The 22,430-nt window shown below is 34.2% G+C and overlaps 1 protein-coding gene across 1 annotated transcript in view; it reads left to right on the forward strand.

The window, feature by feature from the left end:
- The window catches only part of TOGARAM1 (TOG array regulator of axonemal microtubules 1), an 85,331-nt gene that overhangs the window by 55,738 nt on the left and 7,163 nt on the right, over positions 1-22,430 (forward strand). Inside the window, 6 exon segments of the mRNA XM_024743436.1 lie at positions 5,238-5,391; positions 10,366-10,471; positions 10,815-11,050; positions 11,457-11,615; positions 14,552-14,678; positions 15,903-16,021. Of these exon segments, the coding sequence (XP_024599204.1) occupies positions 5,238-5,391; positions 10,366-10,471; positions 10,815-11,050; positions 11,457-11,615; positions 14,552-14,678; positions 15,903-16,021 (901 nt within the window).

Consider the following 22,430-nt stretch of genomic DNA (forward strand, 5'->3'; position numbering starts at 1 on the left):
GCTGATTCACTTTGTTATACAGCAGAAACTAACACACCATTGTAAAGCAATTATACTCCAATAAAGATGAAAAAAAAAAAGAGTAGCCCCCGCTCGCCGCAACTAGAGAAAGCCCACACGCAGCAACAAAGACCCAACGCAGACAAAAATAAATAAATTAAATAAATAAATTTTAAAAATAAATATATAATAAAAAATAAAAGTCCCTCCTCAGATAGGCTCTAACCTACCCTTGTAAACTTATTTTCTGTTTTTCCTCTATTTGCCTTGTGCCCAACCAAACTTATTCAGTCCACATACATGCTTTCTACTTGTTCAGCTCTGCTTATGAGCATCCCATCTCATAGGACGTCCTCCCCTCCTTCCTCACTTGTCTATCCAAATTCTTTGTGTCTTCTAATCCCAGCTCAAATCCTTCCTCTTTGAAACCATCTTAAACCCCCAGCTCACCCAACCGTTCTTTCTTGTGAACTCAGAACTTACAATATGGTGTTCTCATTTGATATTATCATGAAATGTCTTGTGGTACCTCATATTATCATCCTGTTAGAGTGTTTTTATATTTTGTGATTATTTAACATGTTTTTCTTATTAACTATATCGTATACTTCTTGAAGACAAGAGCCTTGTCTTAAAACTTTGCTGTCCAGCGTAACATCACATAAATACTTAATGACAGTTTGATGGTTGGTTGCTTTCAGGGGTATTTGGAAGTCCAGTCCCAGCACCAGCAACCTGCAGCCAATCAGTGATATCTTCTGTGGAAAATGGGGATACGTTTTCAGTTAAAAGTACTGAACCACCATCAGGGATTTATGGAAGAGCAGTCCAGCAGAGTATTCCATCATGTGTTGATGTTGAGAATGAAAAAGATGTAAGGTTATTTACTAATTATTAGGATAAATTCAATGATGCATCATTGTTTTGTGTATATCAGATTTGGGGTAGTGAAAGTGTTTTGATTAAATTTTTTTAAATCTCAGTGTAATTGAAATTCCTGAACTTTAATCATTTAAATGATAGATTATTCTCCTTTCCCACCAAATATGCTGTCATTCTGGCGTAAAGTATCTAGTGTACTTTATGCTCTACATGTACTTTATATACATATATGTATGTGTATATATATATTCAACAATTTCCTAGGATATCCTCAGGGAGTAACAAACTAGTATCTTCAGGCACAAATTTATTTGGAGATTAGCACTAGGTAATTCTATTTAGTTTTAGAATTACTGAAATAAGGACTAAGAAATGTATAGTTTATTTTGTATAGCTTACAGTTGTCTAAGATGAAGATAGTTATTTTAAATGTCAGACTCCCTGAATGATTTCAGATATTTCAACTTTTTCCTGCAGATTAAAGTTTCTATTTCAAAATCTACTTATGACAAGATGAGACAAAAGAGAAAAGAGGAAAAAGAACTTTTTGACATTAAAGATTGTGAGAAGAATCCTTGGGAACGAATGAAACATACAGGAACTGAGAAAATGGCATCTGAAAGTAAGTGGAATTTAACATTTGCTGTGGTCTTATTTAACTCGTAATATTCTAAAACTAATGTACTATAGTTTAACTGAGGTTGATATATGGCTAATAGTGGAATATGTTGAAATACAACACTGAAATTTGAAAGACCCAGTTACTTCTAACTATTGTAATAAATACTGTTTCTTATAAGAAGGAAGCTAATTGATTGTTTTTCTCCCTTCTAGACTTAAATATTTTGGGGGATGAGGTGGGAATATGAAAAAAATGAAAGTTCTCCTTTAGAAAACATTGCCTTCAGCCCTCCATTGAAAAAAAGAGGCCAGTTTAAAAAGGTCACCATCTTTAGTGTTTTCAGATTCAGGTAAGATATGTTTAAATATAGGGAGTAATGTCACAAATGCTTATTTAAGTTGAAGAGACCACATGTGGTTCAATGCATTTTGTGATGGAAAAAACACTAAACCAGTAGGAGTCAGTAGACAGACCTGGCTTCTTTAATATTAGTTCTGCCTTTTAATTAGCTTTGTGACCTGAAAAAAGGCCTCTATTTTCTGGCCATGTAAAATATCTAAACTATCTGAAAGGTCCAGATTATCTCAAAGATCTCGTCTTTGTTCCCTGCAAAATATTATTGTTTCACTGAGGGTAGTATTCCATTTTATAGCTAAGGTAACTGAGATTGTGAAGCTGGTTTATTAGATCATGATAAAAAAAATCATTGCATTTATCATTTATTCAGCTAGTCATTGAGTACTTAATAGGTTCTATACCTGGTCAAGATTAAGCTCCATGTTTCCTGTGCTATTTTTAAAAATATTGAATAGGTCTTAGGTATAGCAGCAGCTAGGAAAATCAGAAATTGAAATGAAAAATTGTGTGAACTATAATAAACATTAAAAATTACTGCTTATGGGCTTCCCTGGTGGCGCAGTGGTCGAGAGTCCGCCTGCCAATGCAGGGGACACGGGTTCGTGCCCCGGTCCAGGAAGATCCCACATGCCGCGGAGCGGCTGGGCCCGTGGGGCATGGGCGCTGAGCCTGCGCGTCCGGAGCCTGCGCTCCGCAACAGGAGAGGCCACAGCAGTGAGAGGCCTGTGTACCGCAAAAAAAAAAAAAAAAATTACTGCTTATTATTTTTGTTATTATTTTTTTTCCTAAGGAATAAACTGTATAAACTATAACAAACATTCTTAAATTGATGTTGGGTCTGAAGTCTAGGTGTGAACAAAAAACCCAAGAAGTATAGAAAACGTAAATTTATAAATGTGATCTTAGACAACATACTTAATCTCTCCCAAAGATAAATATAAAAGAGAATTGAACTAGATGAATGTTTGCAATTCTTTCTAGCTTGTATTTCTTCTAATAATGCAGGAAGTGTAGAAAACGTTTTAAAAATTCTGTATCCTCAAAGTTAGTAATTATTGAGAGTATGCCTGATGAGAGGTGTTGGCCTGTAAAATTACTGGTTAAACATGGCCCTGAGTACCAGTTAAATCTAGGCATTTGTGACATTTAAGCCTATTTTCAGCATACTTAAATAGTTTCACTGATTATTACTGTCATAGAATCTAGGGGGAGAAAAACCCACAAAACTTCTTACCTAAGTCAGTAGTTAACAGTAGGAATAGAAGTACAAATAGTAGCAAATAATACAAAGAGTAGCAAATCATAAATTGTTTCATATTCATTCTTGCTAGAGACATCAACTAATTTTGTGATTTTTCTCGCCTATAACATAGGCTTTGCAGATTTTATTTCTAAGCAGTATAAGGAGATTGCTTCCTTGAAATCATGCTTATATTTTGAACAGAAGAATATGCTTACAAGATAACTACAAACAGTGAGAGTAACCTTTTAGAGACTTGCCACAACACTTTTATTGTATTTTGTAAAAGTAGCAGGCTTCAGGAGGGGACGTTTAAACAAAAAACCCTTAGTTGGGGCAGCACTGCTTTAGATTGATACTCTGTACACCTCCTTTTCCAGAGTAGTATTTGTTTTGTTTTGTTTTTTCACTTTTTTCAGGTAAAAACAGTAGCAATAGTGGTATAACCCCAAGGTTGATAACTTGGTGTTTATCTGCATCTCTTCCTAATGAATTATTCTCTCATGAGAATGGAGGTGGAGTAGATATAGAGAGGGAATCCTTAAAACTTTAGCAACAGTTTCTTCACCTGTAATGTAGGAATAATAGTAACCATCGCATAGGGTTATTGAATGAATCAAATGGGATAATGTAAACATGTGAAGCATTTAGCACGATGCAGGCAAGATGTCAATAAATGACAGTTAGTAGTGCTATTTTGTATTTGCTATTCTTTCTGGATTGTAAAATTCCAAAGTTGAGTTTTGTGTTGTTTTTTTTTTAATACATGTCAGTCTTACATATGAAACCTAATGAGGGTGCATCTGAATCATTAAAAAAAATTAATGATGTCTATTTATTATATTCATTAATTGTCATATAATTTTCTTCATATGTGATTTACTCTAACAAAAACTGGTACAAGTTTATCACTACAGTAATCCAGAATACCATATGCATCTTTTTGCATGTCTCTTCTCATCGGGTATGTGATAAAGTTTGGAAAGCAGGGATTCTGTCTTAGACCTCTTTGTATAAAATCTAGGGTGATAGTAGACCTAGATGAAAATCCTGCCTTTGCCACTCATTAGCATTGAGACCTTGAATACATTTCTTAGCCTCTGTAAAACTCAGTTATTTTCTCTCGGTTGCAAATTAGAGATAATGAGAATATCCATCACCTTTGTTGAGAGAATTAAATGTAGTAAAGTTTGTAAAGTCTTTATCACAACATCTAACACAAAGTATTTAATAAGTGTTAACTAATATCATTAATATCTTGTTGTCTTTGGATTTTAATTGCATCTGAATATGTAATTAATATACAGCATCAAGTGTAATTTCTTATATTTGTGTATCTCATGTGTTTCATCTAACATTTTCTTAAGAACAGCATGGTTGATAAATACTTTTTATTATAGTCGTTTTCTAGTGCTTAATATTACCTTTTTAAAATTATCTCTTAACATGAAAAAATAACTAACCTTTATCCATTTACAAAAACCATTACACATTCTATTTTATCTTTCTGGTCTATTCCGTTCTAACACCTTCACTGCATGTGTCTTACATTATGCAGTGCCCTCGAGGTATTACCCTGAGCACTCAGATGATTTGTTTCCCCAATATCTAGGGCAATGCCTTACATCTAGAAAATGGAAAGTAAATGTTTGATTATGGAAGAAACATCGACCACGTTACTACACATGGTCTTAGGATTTTTAGTATACCATTAATTCAATAACAATAGCAAAAATTGGTAATTTATATACAGTTGTCACAAAGCTTCATTTCTGTGAAATGAAACAGGTATATATCCTGAAACAGGTATATACAGTGAAACAGGTATATATCCACGTGTTTTTACAAAATGGGATCATATGCTTCTTACTGACTTTTAGCTCTTAAAGCTAGACTTTGTTATATGACTCATGACTGCAAAACCACTTATATACTTACAGTAAATGTAATTTAATAATTTTGTATATAAAAAGTATAGTTTTAAATAGCTTTGGTATCCAGGTATTACAATTTTGTTAGAGACTAAACTAATAGTTTCTATAAGAAATATTCATAGAGTCTATGGTCAGAATATTATTTGTACCCCTTTGTATCAGAGTTATTCGATGCTTTATTTAGTATGTTTCTTTGTTTTAGACGAAGCATCTCCTGGAGCCATTCCACAGTATAAAGAAAGGATGCCTTCTGTCACTCATAGTCCAGAAATAATGGATTCATCAGAACTACGGCCATTTTCCAAACCAGAAGTAGCACTGACAGAAGCTCTGAGGCTTTTAGCTGATGAGGATTGGTGAGTTCACCATCCTTAACTTAAAACTAAGCTGAGTTCCAAAAGTTTTCTGAAAATTTATTTTTAGAAACCTTGAAACATTTCCTATTAAAATAGTCTTAGGAATGATTATTTTACTTCTTAGACAGTCTGAGTTTTTTCCAACTTATTAATGTAGCTGAACTCTGGTCCTAATAGCACTGTATTACCTGTTATATTATAACTTACGTACCATAAGGACATAGTTAGCTTTATTATGGATTATGCAAACCTTTTGGTATTAAGTATAAATCTCATCATTTCTCCAAGTGTTTCTCTGTGAAATATATCCTATAAAAATCCTGAAAATACTTATCTGTTCCTACCACAGCTACAGCAGCCACCCAGCCAACCCAGCCAATAACTCAAAGGGAAAAAAAAGACAGTGGCATTCCACTTGCTTCAGCTGGAACATCTCTTGGCTCCCCTTGTCCCATTTCCTCCCCTATTCAATCTTCAGTCTCTCTCTGCATCCACCTCCTATACCTCATCATCAGTTTTGATTCTTTTCTAGATTCATATTCATCAACATAAAAATGTGCTATAATATTTCCTGTTTTTAAAACTCCTTCCTAAACTGCACATCTTCTTCACATTTTCACATTTCTTTTCTCCCCCCTTTTTAGCAAAAGTCCTCAAAAAGGCTAATTCATTGTGTCTGCTTTTTCACCTTATGTTCTCTTCTCAGCCTTCTTTGATTGGCTTTCAACCCTCCCCACTGTGACCGCCACTTCACTAAAACTGCAGAAGTGGCCATTTGCTAAACACTGGTCACTTATTAGTCCTCATCATACTTAGCCTCTCAGCATCATTTGACACAGTTGACACTCCCTTCTTCATATACTTTTTTTCATTTCACCCTGGAAAAATTTGAGACTCTTGGTTCTTTTCCTGCTTCAGTACTTAATGTTTGATTTCAAAATTGAGGAGTGCTCCAGAATTTAATCCACTGGCGTTCTCTATCTACATTCATCCCATAGATCCAGGCTGGCAATCTTTCCCTATAAAGAGCCAGATAGTAAAATATTTTAGGCTTTTCAGGCCACTTGTCTGTTGCAGCTACTCAACTTTGCTGTTATAGTGCAAAATCAGCCTTAGACAGTATGAAAATGAATGGGCACAGTTGTGTTTCAGTGAACTTTACTTATAAAAATTTTACTTATAGAAGTAAACTCTGATGGGGCTAGATTTGCTCTGTGAGCCATAGTTTGCCAACCCCTTTCTTAAATGATCTCATTCAATTCGATAGCTTCAAATTCTATCCATACTCTGATTTCTCATAAATGCTTATCTGAATCCCTGGTATCTTCTTGAGCTCTGGACTTGTAATCGAACTGCCTCCTTGACTTCCACTTGGATGCCAATAGACATCTTAAATTTAACATGGCCAAAATAGAACTCTTGAAATTCCACTTCCTGCCAAGATAGATTAACAGGCATTAGATTTGCCTTCACATCAGAAAGAACTAAAGAAATAATACAAAATATATGAAACAGTGGTTTTCAGAGTATTGTTAACCAGGCAGTGAAAGACAGTGATCCCTGAGAAACAAAGGTGAGCCCTTGCTAACTTCCTACACAGCTTAGGGAGGGGAAAACCATGTAGATACCAGCAGAGATAGAGATGGAGCTGGGAGTTTGGGGAGGCCAAGATAGCTAGAGCTTGCAGGGCAGAATGCCAGAGGAGGATACAGTTCCTTAAAGAACTCTAAGAACCTTCAGAAGATTATTCTCATGTTTAGCTGAGTATTTGGTCAAGGCATGCTTGTGAAACCAGAACAAGGACCACTCATAGAAGTTACAAAGAATGTTCCCTGGTATGTATATAAGGCCAAGAATACTTTCTCTCCCCACCGGCAGAGTGGAAAACCTTATAATTCACATGGCATTGGGTAGAATACTCAGAAGAGTTTTGCTTCATCTATGGAATGAATAAGCCCTAGGCTAAAGACTAGTTTTGTTTCTCCAAACAAAGCATAAAAGCAAGGCCTGAAAGGATCAGAATTTCCAAGTAACTTAACTATATCTCATAAAGAAGCCCCAAAATAATTATAGGAATACAAAAATATCTAAGATAAAAATTCACAATGCCTGGCATCCAATAAAAAATTACCAGGCATGCAAAGAAGCAGGAAAATACAACCCATAATGAAAAGGAAAAAAAGAAAACAATTGAAACTAACCCAAAAATGATAGAATTAGTAGACAAAGACATTATAACTATAGTTATAATTCTAATCCATGTGTTAAAGAAACTAGAAGAAAGACATGAACAGAGGATCGGTGAGCTGTAGGACAACTTGCAAAATCCCTTTTGTTATATAATGTAACATGATTGAGAGAAGTGATATCCCATCATATTCACCCTCAAGGGGAGAGTATTATTCAGGGCATGTACACCTGGGACAGGAATCAAGGTGCCATCTTAGAATTCTATCACATCATGAATAAAGAGGGCCATTTTATATTGATAAGGGAGTTAATTCATCAAGAAGACATGGCAATCCTGAACCATAATCTATTATATAATATAATATTATATAAATTATATTACCATATAATGGAGCTTTAAAATACATTAAGCAAAAACTGGTAGAACTGCAAAGAAATAAACAAATCCACAGTTATAGTTGGAACTCAAACAATCCTCTCATTAATTGATAAAACTAGTAGAAAGAAAATTAGTAAGGATATAGAAGACTTTCAACTTGACCTGATTGACATTTATAGAACACTCCACCTAGAACAACAGAATTCACATTCTTTTCAAGTCTGCAAGGAACATTTACCAAGAAAGACCATATTCTGGAACATAAAACAAGTAATTTAAAAGGTTTCAGATTATACAAATTTTGTTCTCTGACCACAGTGGAATTAAATTAGAAGTTAGGAACACATACCTGTAAAATCTCTAAATATTTAGAAACTAAGTAACATACTTATAAATCACCCATGGCTGTAAGAAGAAATCATAAGAGAAATTAGAAAGTATTTTGAATTTAATAAAATTAAGAATGAAACATTATATCAGTGACCTCAGCTTTCATCTTAAACTGAAACAGAAGAGCAAATGAAGCCCAAAATAAGCAAAAAAAAATAATAATAAACAACATGATGGAAATCAATGAAATAGAAAACAAATAATAGAGGATATAAATGAAAGCAAAAGCGGGCTCTTGGAGAAAATAAATAAAATTGATAAACCTCTAGTCAGACTGATGAAGAAAAAAGAGAAGAAACAGATTAATACATCAGGAATGAGAGAAGGAACATCATTACTGATCATACAGCTATTAAATAATAAAGGAATATGATAAACAGCTTTATGCCCATAAATTTGACAACTTAGTGAAATGCACAGATTCCTTGAAAGACAGAATCTACCAAAACTCACTCAAAAAGTAGATAATCTATATAACCCAATATCTATTGAGGAAATTGAATTTGAGTTTCTTTCCCACAAAGAAAACTCCATGCTTGGATGGTTTCACTAGTGAATTATACCAAACATTTAGGAAAGAAATTCTATACAAACGTTTAGAACATTGAAGAGGCTGGTATACTTCCCATCTCATTCTTTGAAAGCAGTATACCCTGATGTCAAAACCATGCAGATGCATGTTTCACATGAACTTGAAAAGAATCTGCATACTGAAGTTGTTTGTAGTGTTCTATATAGGTTAAGAAGATCAGGTTCGTTGGTAGTGGTTGACAGTGTTAAGTTTTCTGTATCCTTACTGACTTCCTGTTTATTTGTTTCATCAGTTACTGGGCTTTTGCAATCTCCAACTATAGTTTAAGATTTGTATATTCCTCCTTAAATTAAGTTGATTTTTTTGTCGGTTTCTTTTTAGCACTTAAATTTTGTTCAGTGGCTTGCATATTTCTGAGCTAAAGTCTTTTATCATTGTTATCTTTGTTCTCCTGTGTGTAATTTGCCCTTTTTTCTATGGCTGCTTTTAAGAATATTCCCTTCAACACTGTTTTTAGTAATTTGATGTTCCATTTTGTGTTTATTTTATGGTTATCCTGTTTAGGATTTGTTCTTGGATCTGAGAATTTATAGATTTAATGAAAAAATTTCAGCCACTATGTCTCAATTTCTTTTTCTGCTTTCCTCTCTCTTGACTCCACTTTCTCTTATTTACTTTGTGTACAGAATCTGGTTGTTTGTGCATCTGAACAGTAACTGTAACAGTTTTATGCTTAATCAAAAAATGAAAATCTTGAACCAGACAGCTATTAAATAGGTTTACTCTTGCCACCTTGGAATCTTAGGTCTTTTCTCCCTATTCTCCATAACTTATTCAGGGGATTTAAATGCTTAGAAAATTAACCACCATCAATATTACCAACTAAGGAAACTCAGCTTGCATTTTTCAAACATATAAGATGGAAACCATCAAGTTTAAAATGTTATATCCCAATCCCACTTGAATCTACCGTCTTGTTGTTAGTATTCACCTACCCTTCATCTGGCTCATTAGGTAAGATAATGAAAAAGAAATACAAGTTACAGAAACACCTCTTGATGGTTTTCTGCACTTGGATTATATACTCACCAACAAAGTAATATGTAGTTACTTAATCTCCTTCCATTTTTGTTTTACTGATTCCCTCACATTTTATTTGCCATTCCTTTCCCTTCTGTTCTCTAAAAAGAATATGACATTCTTACTGGTGGAGAAATGTTCCTTTTTATTTATAAAGCATGAACTTAGTTTGACTGTCAATAGTGGTTCTGGCTCTTAAAAAATGTTCTGGATCATGAAAGAGAACTATAGGAGTGAACAAAACTTTCCATATCTTTATTTGAGCTTCCTACATGATAAGGGAAAATACCCAGGGTCTCCTCGTTGACAGTATTCCATACACACAAAAGAAGAAATCTGAGATCCTGTTCCAGTTGAGCCCCATTTAATGCATGATTTTGTTGTTTCTTTGTTTTTCCCATAGGGAGAAGAAAATTGAGGGACTGAACTTTATTAGATGCTTAGCTGCTTTTCATTCTGAAATATTGAACACAAAGTTGCATGAAACAAATTTTGCAGTACTTCAAGAGGTAATCCTATTTTTCAGCTGAGTTAAGGATTATTTGAATAACAAAGTATAAATATGCCACATTTGTTTGACCTTAAAAAAGAAAAACTGTACTAAATGAAATCAGTAGGCTTATATGTAAAGTAACTCATGCCTTACTTTGCCACATTTGAAAAAATTGATAAAATGTTGATATTTTTAGGAAATAATATAATACATATTTAAAGTACATTACTTTGATAGTAAATTTGGTTTCAAAGTCATTATTACTGATTTTCTTTCAGAATTTCAGCAAAATGTACATTTTGGAAATTTTTTTTTTTATTTTCACAATGTTAATTCTTCACAATGTTAATTTTTTTTAGGTGAAAAATTTACGCTCTGGAGTTTCTCGTGCTGCTGTGGTTTGTTTAAGTGACCTTTTCACTTACCTGAAAAAGAGCATGGATCAAGAACTAGATAATACAGTAAAAGTTTTGTTGCATAAATCAGGAGAATCAAATACATTTATAAGAGAAGATGTTGACAAGGCATTGAGAGCTATGATCACTAATGTAACTCCTGCACGTGCAGTTGTTTCTCTTATCAATGGAGGACAAAGGTAATGTTCAAAATAATCTGGACATGTCCTTAAACTAAAAATACAGTTGCTTGTAATCTGGGGTATAGGAAAAAAACAAGCAAATTTCAATGTTATTTCAGTCAAAAAACATGTATTAAATAATTCCTACGTGATAAACATCATATTAGGTATTAAGCATACAGAGGATAATAATATTGTTATTCTAATGTTACTTACATTCATACATCTGGAGCTAAATAAATGTCAGTGATTATGAGTTTTGTTTTTAACTTCTTGGGGAGGGATAGCTAATGCAAATAATTTGTCATTTTAGCCTGCAAGGATGATTGCTGAGGCTTAGGAGTAATCATTTGACTTTTACGGTATATCTTTGAAAAATTGTTTATACATCAACTCTGTTTTAATTGACCACGTTTCCCTATAGCCATTTACACATTGCGGTAAGAAGATGTGCAGCCCAGCACTTATCAGATGTAGTAAAATTTATGGAACCAGAGCGTATTCTATCTGGAACAAAGGATGTGGCTGACCGTATATTACCAGCTGCTGCTAAATTTGCTCAGGACAGCTCACCAGAAACCAGGTGAGTAGCTGCTAATAGTATTTGCTGAATCTCTTACTTTAAGGGCTTAAATGGCGTACTTTAAGGGCTTAAATGGCTTACTTTAAGGGCTTAAACAAAGGCTAAAGAAGAATGAACATTTTTCTAAATGGAAAAGTGGGGTCCCCAGGGATTAGTGCTGGGGGATGATCTTATTTAACCAGTTTGTAAATGGTCTTGAGGGAGTGCACAGTGAATTCTCCAAATTTACAGATGACACTACCTACTTCTGGGTAGTGAGATGCCGTGTCACAGGGATGATCTGCATGAAAATGGCACAAGACTGTATGAGTGGGCAGAAAAGTGGCTGAAGAACTTCATTGTGGGCAAATGTAAGGTAATGCCTTTAGGGGAAAATGATATATTTTCCAAGTAGCCAGGTAAAATCAAGGAAAAATACAGGAAGCAAAATGGATAACATGAGATACGTTCACTTAGAAAATTCCATGAATTTCTGATTGCTGTCTGTACTTGAAGAATAGTTTTATGAAGGTTAAGAACAATCAGAGAAAGATAACAAAATAATTAAGATGTGGATGGTACTATAGCTGTAATGCTGACAGAAGTTTTAGAAGTAGTCAGAAGCCTAGGTTCAACTCTTAGCTCCAGTCACTATCTGCCGTAAGCAAGTTACTTAACCTCTGTTAGCCTCTGTTTCCTCATCTATCAAATTAGTAAGGTTGGACCAGATATTTATAATGTCCCATACAAAATCTAAAAATTATGGCAGTTATATATGATCATAGATTAAAGGAAGAAGGTAGGATCCTGACTTCATGGAGACTAAAAAGTAAAGAAGGATATCAAACTTTTTAACATTTTAAGACAAAGATATTCAGTACTTTAGGTAACTACAGTTAATCTTGTGGAAGTCATTATGCCAAAAGCTAACATAGAAAGTAGATATATTCATTTTCTGTCGCTGCATAATAAATAACCACAAATATAGTGATTTAAGGCAACACAGATTTTTTTAGCTTTCCGTTCTTAGGTTAGAAGTCTGGCATGCTCAACTGGGTTCTCTGCTTAGGGTTTCACAAGGCTGAAATCAAGGTAATAACAGTGCTGGGCTCTTATCTAGAGGCTCTATAGATGAATCTGCTTACAAACTCATTCAGGTTTTTGACCAATTTCAGTTTCTTGTGATTATAGGACTGAGGTCCCTGTTTCCTTGCTGGCTGTCAGCAAGGGTCCTCTCTCAGCTCCCTTAAGGCCACCTGAATTCCTTCTCACACAACCCACTCCATCTTCAAGCCAGCAACAGCAAGTTGAATCCCTCTCATGCTTGGAATCTCTTTGACTTCTTTTTCTTCTACCAGCCACAGAAAGTTCTCTGCATTTAAGGGTTCATGTGATTAGATTAGGTTCACCCAGATAATCCCCCTATCTTTTTTTTTTTTTTTTTTTTTTTTTTCAACCCATGTCCCCTGCATCGGCAGGCGGACTCTCAACCACTGCGCCACCAGGGAAGCCCAATCCCCCTATCTTAAAGTCAACTGTGCCATATAACATAATCCTGGAAGTTATATCTCATCATATTCATAAATTGTAGGAATTAGAGCAGGACATCTTTGGGGGAACCATTTTAGAAGTTCTGCATACTACAGTAAAGTTCAAAACAATTTAGGAGGGCTGGATCATAATAGACTAGTTAGGAACAAAATAAAATTTACAATAGCTGTTTTGTGTACATCTTAACCTTTCCTTAATGGCATAGTAACTTTTCTAATCCATTTTGTCATTTCTTAGATTCTTACTTGAAATTTTAAAATTACAAAATAATTACAACTTTCCAGTTTTAGAATTTCTTACACTTTGTGTCCCTTTTGCATGTTTGTTTGCTTTAGCCATTCCCATATCATTAAGGCCTATGATAGACCTACAGTCCTTAACATTCTGGGATAAACTTTAGAGTCACCTTTGAAACTATAACTGATTAGGAGCTACTTATCCGGGTGTTGACCTTATTCTGGTTGTGGGGCAAGAAAAGTAATTTTTATTCTTTGTTATTAACCTCCCTTTCTGTAATTTCACTACATTTGAAGGAGTCTGGTTGATATAAATGATGCTGAGATCATCCTATTCATCTCCCCCACAAAAGCCTTGCCTTCCCTGGTTCTTCTAGAGTCATAATTCCAAGTTGTAGGTAAAAGTATAACTGTAATTATTTTAGGGCCAAGCCTCCTTGAAGAATAATAATGTATTTTTATTATGAGGTACTATACCGACCACCCCATCCAAAAATATCTCCAGTATGCACTTCCACCATATCATTTACCATTAGAATGATATCTTGGCTTAAGGTATTATCCTAAAAGAACGATTTTAAAATTCATATAGCATAAAACACCTAGTTTGGAGAACATTAGACATTCATTAATATATCAGCCACGATTTACCAACTAATTTTGGTTGTATTTTAAGTAGCAAAGAATAGGTTTTTGCAGAATTGAAACCCAGGTAAGTTTTGGCAGGAAAAGGAAAAGAGAGAGGGTCGGAAATACAGAACCTTTGGAAGGTTGTCTTAGGCCAGAACATCTGGCCAGCAAGTGAGCAGCAAAAGGTCACCAGGCAAGGAGCCCAGGACAAAGACACAGTTCTCTTAATTCACAATTCTGCCAAATGCCAGCCTTGATATGGACCCTCGGGTGCCTGAAAAATAGAGTCAGAGCTTTTGGCTCTGATCTGACACATAGCTAAAAGATTTGAAGCCATGTTTTTTTAAAGATGGGTGGCAAGAGACTGCTGTATTTTCTAATCCAGTTAGTGTAACTACATTTCAATGGCTTATTTAAAATAGAGATGATAATCTTGATGTTGATAGGTTTTTTCTATTGGAAAAAAAATTGTATCTAAGGACAGAAACTGAGCTTGTTAAGATTTATAGAATTATTTACGTATTTCTTAAATATCCATAGGTATTATGGCCGAAAGATGCTTTTCCTCATGATGTGTCATCCTAACTTTGATAAAATGCTTGAAAAGTATGTCCCATCTAAAGATTTGCCATATATTAAGGAATCTGTTAAAAGCTTAAGGCAAAAGGTATGTAGAAGAAGTTTATTTTATAAACAACTTTAAAAACAAAGTTCATTTGCTGAGGAAGGTAAAGGATAGAAATAATTACTTCTTTGATTATTTCTGTTAACCATTTAGAATATATCTACAGTAGCATTTCAACAACTGCAGTACTGAGTAGACATTCATAGTGTCAGTAGATGTTTATTGAACAGAAGCTTGACATTTGGTAGAATGTAGTATGGTTTATTGGAATTACAAGACAGGTTTGAATCACAACTCAGAATTAGCAACTATATAATCTTAGGCACATCATTTCTTTAACCCAGAATTTTTATTTTTATAAAATGAGGCTAATGATGTTTATTACAATTGATTCCTACTTTACCTTGTATATTCTACCGTTAGAGCTCCTACCACACTGTGGAGTGTTGATAAGGAGATCCTTGAGGGGAAGCCCCATGTCTTATATATCATGACAGATAATGGGGATTCAAAAATGTCTGTAAAATGCGTGACTGAGGGAATATCAAGTGAAATGAAATGTGAAAAGTGTCTTATAAAAAAGTAATCTGTTTACACATTGTTTTTTGCAAAAATGTGCTTAATTTAATAATGTAGAATTTTTCTGTGTTAATTTATGTTATTCCTCTCTGGTAAGCTTTGGCAAAGGATTCATTTATGAAGGAATACTACTTCAAATATGTATTGTGGTAAACATTTTAGAGCATTTTTTTCTTCCTATTGATATTAAAGATTTCAGCTTAATTCATATAGAATTTATTAAAATAGCCATGCAAAAAGATTGTCTTACTAAAATGAGGCAGATTATATCTGTGAGTTATTTCAAGTACAGGTATCAGGAAAAAAAAGGGGTTTTAAATAGTTCTTTCAAAATGTTTATTTTCATACTAGTGTTGCATAGGAATTCATTGTTTATATAAAGTGTTCATATTTTCTGTATAGATTTTAAGCTTGAAGAAGAGTAGTTACAAAACATAGATGTTAAGTTTTGTATTTAAACAGTTTTAACAAGCCAATATCATTTCCTAGTAGTTGGGTACATACTTTGTTAATTTACTACTAATTACAAGATAGTTTATATATCTGAAACCCTTTAAAGCACAAGTATAGCAGATTATTAAAATGCTTTCAACCATAAGAGATCAACAGTGACTGCTATGAAAATTCCATTGTACACATTCTTTCACTTTACAAGTTTTAAGACTTATTACACTGCCTTTCTTATAGGGTTTGGGAGAGATACCACTAGATACTCCTTCAGCAAAAGGAAGACGATCTCATACTGGCAGTGTTGGAAATACAAGGTCATCGTCTGTTTCTAGAGATGCTTTCAATTCAGCTGAAAGGTAGAAGCATTTGCTAGTCCACATTATTACAGAAATTACTCCCTAATAGTGATGATAGTCTATTTGAATGTTTTCATGAACTATCCCAGGGGTATTTGTCAAAATTTAATGGAGTTTTAAAAGTTGGTAAGGACTTAGAAAGTGTGAGGTAATTAGATTTAATAAGGTAATTGTATATTCACAGCAACTTGCTTTTACATGAACTAAACATTAGTAAAACTTCAGTGTTATTGAACTTGTCAATAGTTGGCCAGTGTTGGACAACTCTGATTAATTTTTTCAATTTATAGGCTTTACTTTCCCCCCTTGATTATAAAAGTAATACATAATTATGGTTAAGGGGGAAAAACACTTGAGAAAATACAAACATTAAAAGAATTTAACGGGGGGGGGTGGGATGAGTTGGGAGATTGGGATCGACATATACAGTAATATGTATAAAATAGATAACCAAAAAGAACCTGCTGTATGAAAAATAAAATTCAAAAAAATAAAAATAAAAAAAGGAGAAAAAAAAAAGTAAGTGAAAAGAGTGGATATATGTATATATATATAACTGATAAACTTTGCTGTACAGCAGAAATTAATGCAACATTGTAAATCAACTATAATGTAATAAAAATTTTAAATAAAAAATTTAACCAATCACCTATAATATCACCAACCAGGAGAAAAAACTATTCTTAAAATTTTTATAAATATAATTGTATATGTAATTGCATAACCTGTTTAAGCTATTTAGCAATATTTAATAGATTGATTATATAACTTCTAAATATCTTTCAGAATTATGATCTCTGATATATTTTAAAATATATTTTAAACATTACTTTAAAAATTATATGAGTAGATACATAGGTATCTTTCATATTTTCTGTATTTGTGTGTCTTTGGATAATAAATTTTACAAAAAATAAAAATCCATGGAATTTTGGAACTTTGTTATTCAAAGTATACTTCACAGAGGGACGTGTAATGTACAGCATGATAGATATAATTAATGCTGCTGTACATTATATATGAAAGTAAATCCTAAGAGTTCTCATCACAAGGAGAAGTTATTTATTAAAAACATTTTTTTCTGTTTCTTTAGGTGCAACTAAACTTATTGTGATAATCACTTCATGAGATATGCAAATCAAATCATTATGCTGTATACCTTAAACTTGCACAGTGCTGTATATCAATTATATCTCAATAAAATTGGAAGAAAAAAGTGTGGGAGAAACAAAGGCTTGCTTAGACGAAAAATGAGGGAATTTGTTTCCATTAGACTTGCTCTGCAAGAAATGTTAAAAGAGTTCTTTAGAGGAAATAAAATACTATAGGAACTAGGTTGCTTCCAGAGCAGAGACTGTGTATGCCACGTTATTCTGTACCTTGGAAGGACCAAACCACTTTGGGGCAAAAGTCTCAAAGCAAAATGTGAGAGAAGATGTGTATTTATGTTTCTTTTAATTATTTTAGAATGAATTATTATTTAATTTATGAGGACTCTAGAGGAAATCGCTGACTTCTTCATGCAGTAAATAGGGCCTACTTCCAGGACCTTACCGGTGAGGGACTCATTTCACCTGCCACCTCAGCTCTTTTCTCCTCCTCAATACCCTTCTCAGCCTGATTGACTTCATTAGTCTGCGGGCCCTTTTTGCCCCATTTCTTGCCTCCTGGGGTCCTGCTTTTCCTCAGTTGGCCACTTTTCTCACTGCACTTTAGCTCCCTTCTTCTCTCATGGCATCTTCACCTCCATGTCCAAGGCCTCAGTTCCTCTGTGCTGGGTTTTCTCTGCATGGGGTGTGGCCTTCTGTAGCTGTTGTTCAAGTCTTCTATACCCTAACTGATTTTCTGTCTACTTGTTCTATTAATTGCTGAGATAGGACTATTAATATCTCCAACTGTAGTGGATTTTTTTATTTATACTTTAAGTTCTGTCATTTTTTGCTTTATGTATTTTGATGGGATGTGCTTATGTTCAGGTATTTAGGATAGTTGTGACTTTTTGATGAAACGACCTTTTTATCCTTATGAAGTCTCTCACTTTATCTCTGATAATATTCTTTTTCCTGAAGTCTACTCTGTCTAGTATTAACCATTTTATTGTAATAGTGTTTACATGATATGTCTTTTTTTTTTAATAACAGTGTTGTGGAGATGTAAGTCATATAACACATAATTCACCTATTTAAAGCATACAATTTAATGTTTTTTGTATATTCACTGAGTTGTGCAGCCATCATTACAGTCAATTTTAGAACATTTTCATCACCTCTAAAAGAAATCCCATGCTCATTAATAGTCACTGTCATTTCCCTGCAACCCCCCTATTCCAAGCCCTAGGCAATATGCCTTCTGTTTCTGTGGATTTGCATATTCTGGGCATTTCATACAGATGGAATCATATGATACGTGGTCTTTTGTGACTGATTCCTTAGACTTGGCATTATGTTTTTAAGCTTTATCCAAGTTGTAGCATATATCAGTACCTCATTCGTTTTTACAACTAGATAATATTCCATTGTATGGATATACTACGTTTTGTTTATCCATTCATTAGTTGATGGATATTTGGGTTTTGTTGTGGACATGTTTGCAATTCTCTTGGGTATAAGGAGTGGAATTGCTGGGTAGTAAGATAACTGTGTTTAAACTTTTGAAGAACTGTCAGACTGTTTTCCAAAGTGGCTCCATTTTACAGTCCCACCAGCAATAGTAAGAGGGTTCCAATTTCACCACACCCTCATCAATACTTGTTATTTTCCATGTAGGTGTAAACTGGTTTCTTATTTGACAAAGATTCTCTTTGACAAACTTTAGACAGCCTCCTCTGAGCCCTCTTTTACACCAGGCCTCGTCCTTGGGCCATGTCTTTGGCCTGCCTAAGCTAGTCTTAGTTAAGAATCCTGCTAAGTCATTTCCTTCTTACCCCTTCATACTTATCACCCTTGATATCTGAGCAAGTTACTCATCCTCCACCTTTGATATATAAGTATCTGGCTTGTCTTCAGCAAAAATCTTGTTAGACCAGCTTAGTAAGAAACCCCCTACTCTTGATGTCTACTCTTAGTAATCTTCCATCCACTGACCCTCTCAATCTTGGCTATAAATCCCGTTATCAAGTTTCAGAATAAATTTTTCAAAGTATGTTTTTTGTAGATCGTATGTGATTAGGTCTTGCTTTTGTATCCAGTCTAACAATCTCTGCCTTTTAATTGGGATGTTTGACCATTTATATTTGATGTTATTGTTCATATGGTTGGGTTTAAGCCTATCATCTTTTTTTTTTTTTTTTTTTTTTCGGTATGCGGGCCTCTCACTGTTGTGGCATCTCCCGTTGCGGAGCACAGGCTCCAGACATGCAGGCTCAGCGGCCATGGCTCACGGGCCCAGCTGCTCCGCGGCATGTGGGATCTTCCTGGACCAGGGCACGAACCCATGTCCCCTGCATTGGCAGGCGACTCTCAACCACTGTGCCACCAGGGAAGCCCCTTTTATGCTATTTTTGTCATGCATTTAACTTCTACATACTATAATCCCCATAATACATTATTGTAATATTTGCTTTGAATAGTCTATACATTGTATAATTAATAATGTTGCCATGAACTATTTTCATTCATTCTTTTTTCCCCCAATTTTATTGAGATACAATTGAAAAATAACATTGTATTAGTTTAAGGTATACAGCATGATTTAATATGTAAATATATTGTGAAATGATTACCACAATAATAAATTTAGTTAACATCCATCACCTCACATAGTTACAATTTCTTTTTCTTGCCCTGAGAAATTTTAAGACCTACTCTCTTAGTAACTTTCAAATCTACACTATTGTCACCATACTGTACTTTACATCTCCAGAACTCATTTATCTTAAAACTGGAAATTTTTATCTTTTGACTCTCTTCACCCATTTTGCCCACCCTTTAACCCCTGCCTCTGGCAACCACCAATCTGTTCTCTGTATCTATGAGTTTGGTTTTTTAGATTTAAGTGAGATCATACAGTATTTATCTTTCTCTGACTTATTTCGCTTAGCATAATGCTTTCAAGATCTATTCATGTTGTCACAAGCAGCAAGACTTACTTGCTTTCTAGGGCTGAATGTATATGTATATACCACATTTTCTTTATTCATTCATCTGTCAGTGGACACTTAGGTTGTTTCCATGTCTTGGCTATGGTAAATAATGCTGCAGTGAACATGAGGATGCAGATATATTTTAGAGATAGTGATTCCATTTCCTTAGGATATATTAATCAGAAATGGAGTTCCTGAATTATATGGTAGTTTTTTGTTTTTTTTTTTTAAAGACCCTGGTGAGGCATAGTTAGAGGCCTCCTCACCCAGTTGTTATCTTCCAAAACAGTGAATGGCTGCCTCACTCCCTTTCCCGCACTTGGAGTTCTTCATGGTAGTTCTATTTTTAATTTTTTTGAGGAACCTCCATATTATTTTCCATAGTGGCTGCACCAATTTACATTCCCACCAAGAGTGCACAGGGTTCCCTTTTCTCCACATCCTCACCAATACTTGTTATGATAGTAGCCATTCCAGCAGGTGTGAGATAATATCTCACTGTGGTTTTGATTGCATTTCCCTGATGATTAATGATGTTGAGCACCTTTTCATGTATCTGTTGGGCATTTGTGTCTTCTTTGGAAAAATGTCTACTCAGTTCCTCTGCCTATTTTTTAATCAGGTTGTTTGTTTTTTTGCCATTGAATTGTATGAGTGCCTCTTATACTTTGGATATTAGCCCCTTATCAGATATATAATTTGCAAATATTTTCTCCCATTCTGTAAATTGCCTTTTAATTTTGTTGATGGTTTCTTTTGCTGCGCAGAAGCTTTTTAGTTTGATGTAGTCCCAGTTGTTTGTTTTTACTTTTGTTGCCTTACTCTTGTTGTAAAATCCAAAAAATGATTGTCAAGACTGATGTCAAGGAGCTTATCCTCTATGTTTTCTACTAGGAATTTTATGGTTTCAGGTCTTACATTCAAGTCTTTAACCCATTTGGGCTGATTTTTGTGTATGGTGTAAAATAGGGGTCCAGTTTCACTGTTTTGCATGTGGCTGTTTGGTTTTCCCAGCACCATTTAAAAGACTATGCTTTCCTGTTGTATATTCTTGGTTCCTTTATCATAAATTAATTGACCATATATCATAAATTAATTGTGTGTTTATTTCTAGGCTCTACTTTGTTCCATTGATCTATGGGTCTCTCTTAAACTAGTACCGTACTGTTTTGATTACTACATCTTTGCAATATAGTTTGAAATCAGGAAATGTGATGCCGCCAGTTTTGTTCTTTCTCAAGATTGCTTTAGCTAATTGGGCTTTAGTGGTTCCATTCAAATTTTAGAATTATTTGTTCTAATTTTGTTATTTCAATAGGGATTGCATTGAATCTGTAAATTGCCTTGAGTAGTATGGTCATTTTAATAATCTTAATTCTTCCAATCCATGAGCATGGAATGTCTTCCGTTTATTTGTCTTCTTCAATTTCTTTCGTTTTGAGTGTGGAGCTTTTTCACCTCCTTGGTTAAATTTACTTCTAGGTATTTTATTCTTTTTGATGCGTTTATAAATGAGATGGTTTTCTTAATTTCTTTTTCAGATAGTTGGTTGTTAGTATATAGAAATGCAACTGATTTTTGTATGTGAATTTTGTATCCTGCAACCTTACTGAATTTTTCATTAGTTCTAACATTTTTTGGTGACATCTTTAGAGTTTTTTTATATAAAATACTATAACATCTGGAAATAGAGATAATTTTACTTCTTTCTTTCCAATTTGGATGCCTTTTATTCCTTTTACTTGATTAATTGCTCTGGCTTGGACTTCCAATACTATGTTGAATAAGAATGGAAAGAGTAGGCATCCCTGTTTTGTTCCTGAGATTAAAGGAAAAGCTTTCAACCCTTCACTGTTGTATGATGTTGTGGGCTTGTCATATATGGCCTTTATTATCTTGAGGTATGTTCCCTCTATACCCAAATTGTAGAGAGTTTTTATCGTGAATGGAAGTTGAATTTTCCAGATGCTTTTTCTGCATCTATTGAGATGATAATATGATTTTTATCCTTCATGTTGTTAATGTGATATATTATATTGATTGACTGGTAGATGTGGAACCATCCTTGCATCCCTGGAATGAATCCTATTTGGGTCATTGTCTATAATTCTTTTAATGTATTGTTACTAATACTAAGTCATTGAAATAGTAAATCCCACTGGTCTTGAGATTCTAATTTTCCCAGGCATATTCACATGGCTATTTTTCAGAAAAGGATTGACCTATCGGGCCTGAGACTGGTATCCTTGGAAAGGCCAGCTTGTGAGGTTAGCCTTTGGCTAGCATTTGGAAACTAGAATTTCAGGAGGATTCTCCCCCCCCCCCCCC

Source organism: Neophocaena asiaeorientalis, unplaced genomic scaffold (genome assembly GCF_003031525.2).
Source record: "Neophocaena asiaeorientalis asiaeorientalis breed wild unplaced genomic scaffold, Neophocaena_asiaeorientalis_V1.1 scaffold107, whole genome shotgun sequence".
Lineage (NCBI taxonomy): Eukaryota > Metazoa > Chordata > Mammalia > Artiodactyla > Phocoenidae > Neophocaena > Neophocaena asiaeorientalis.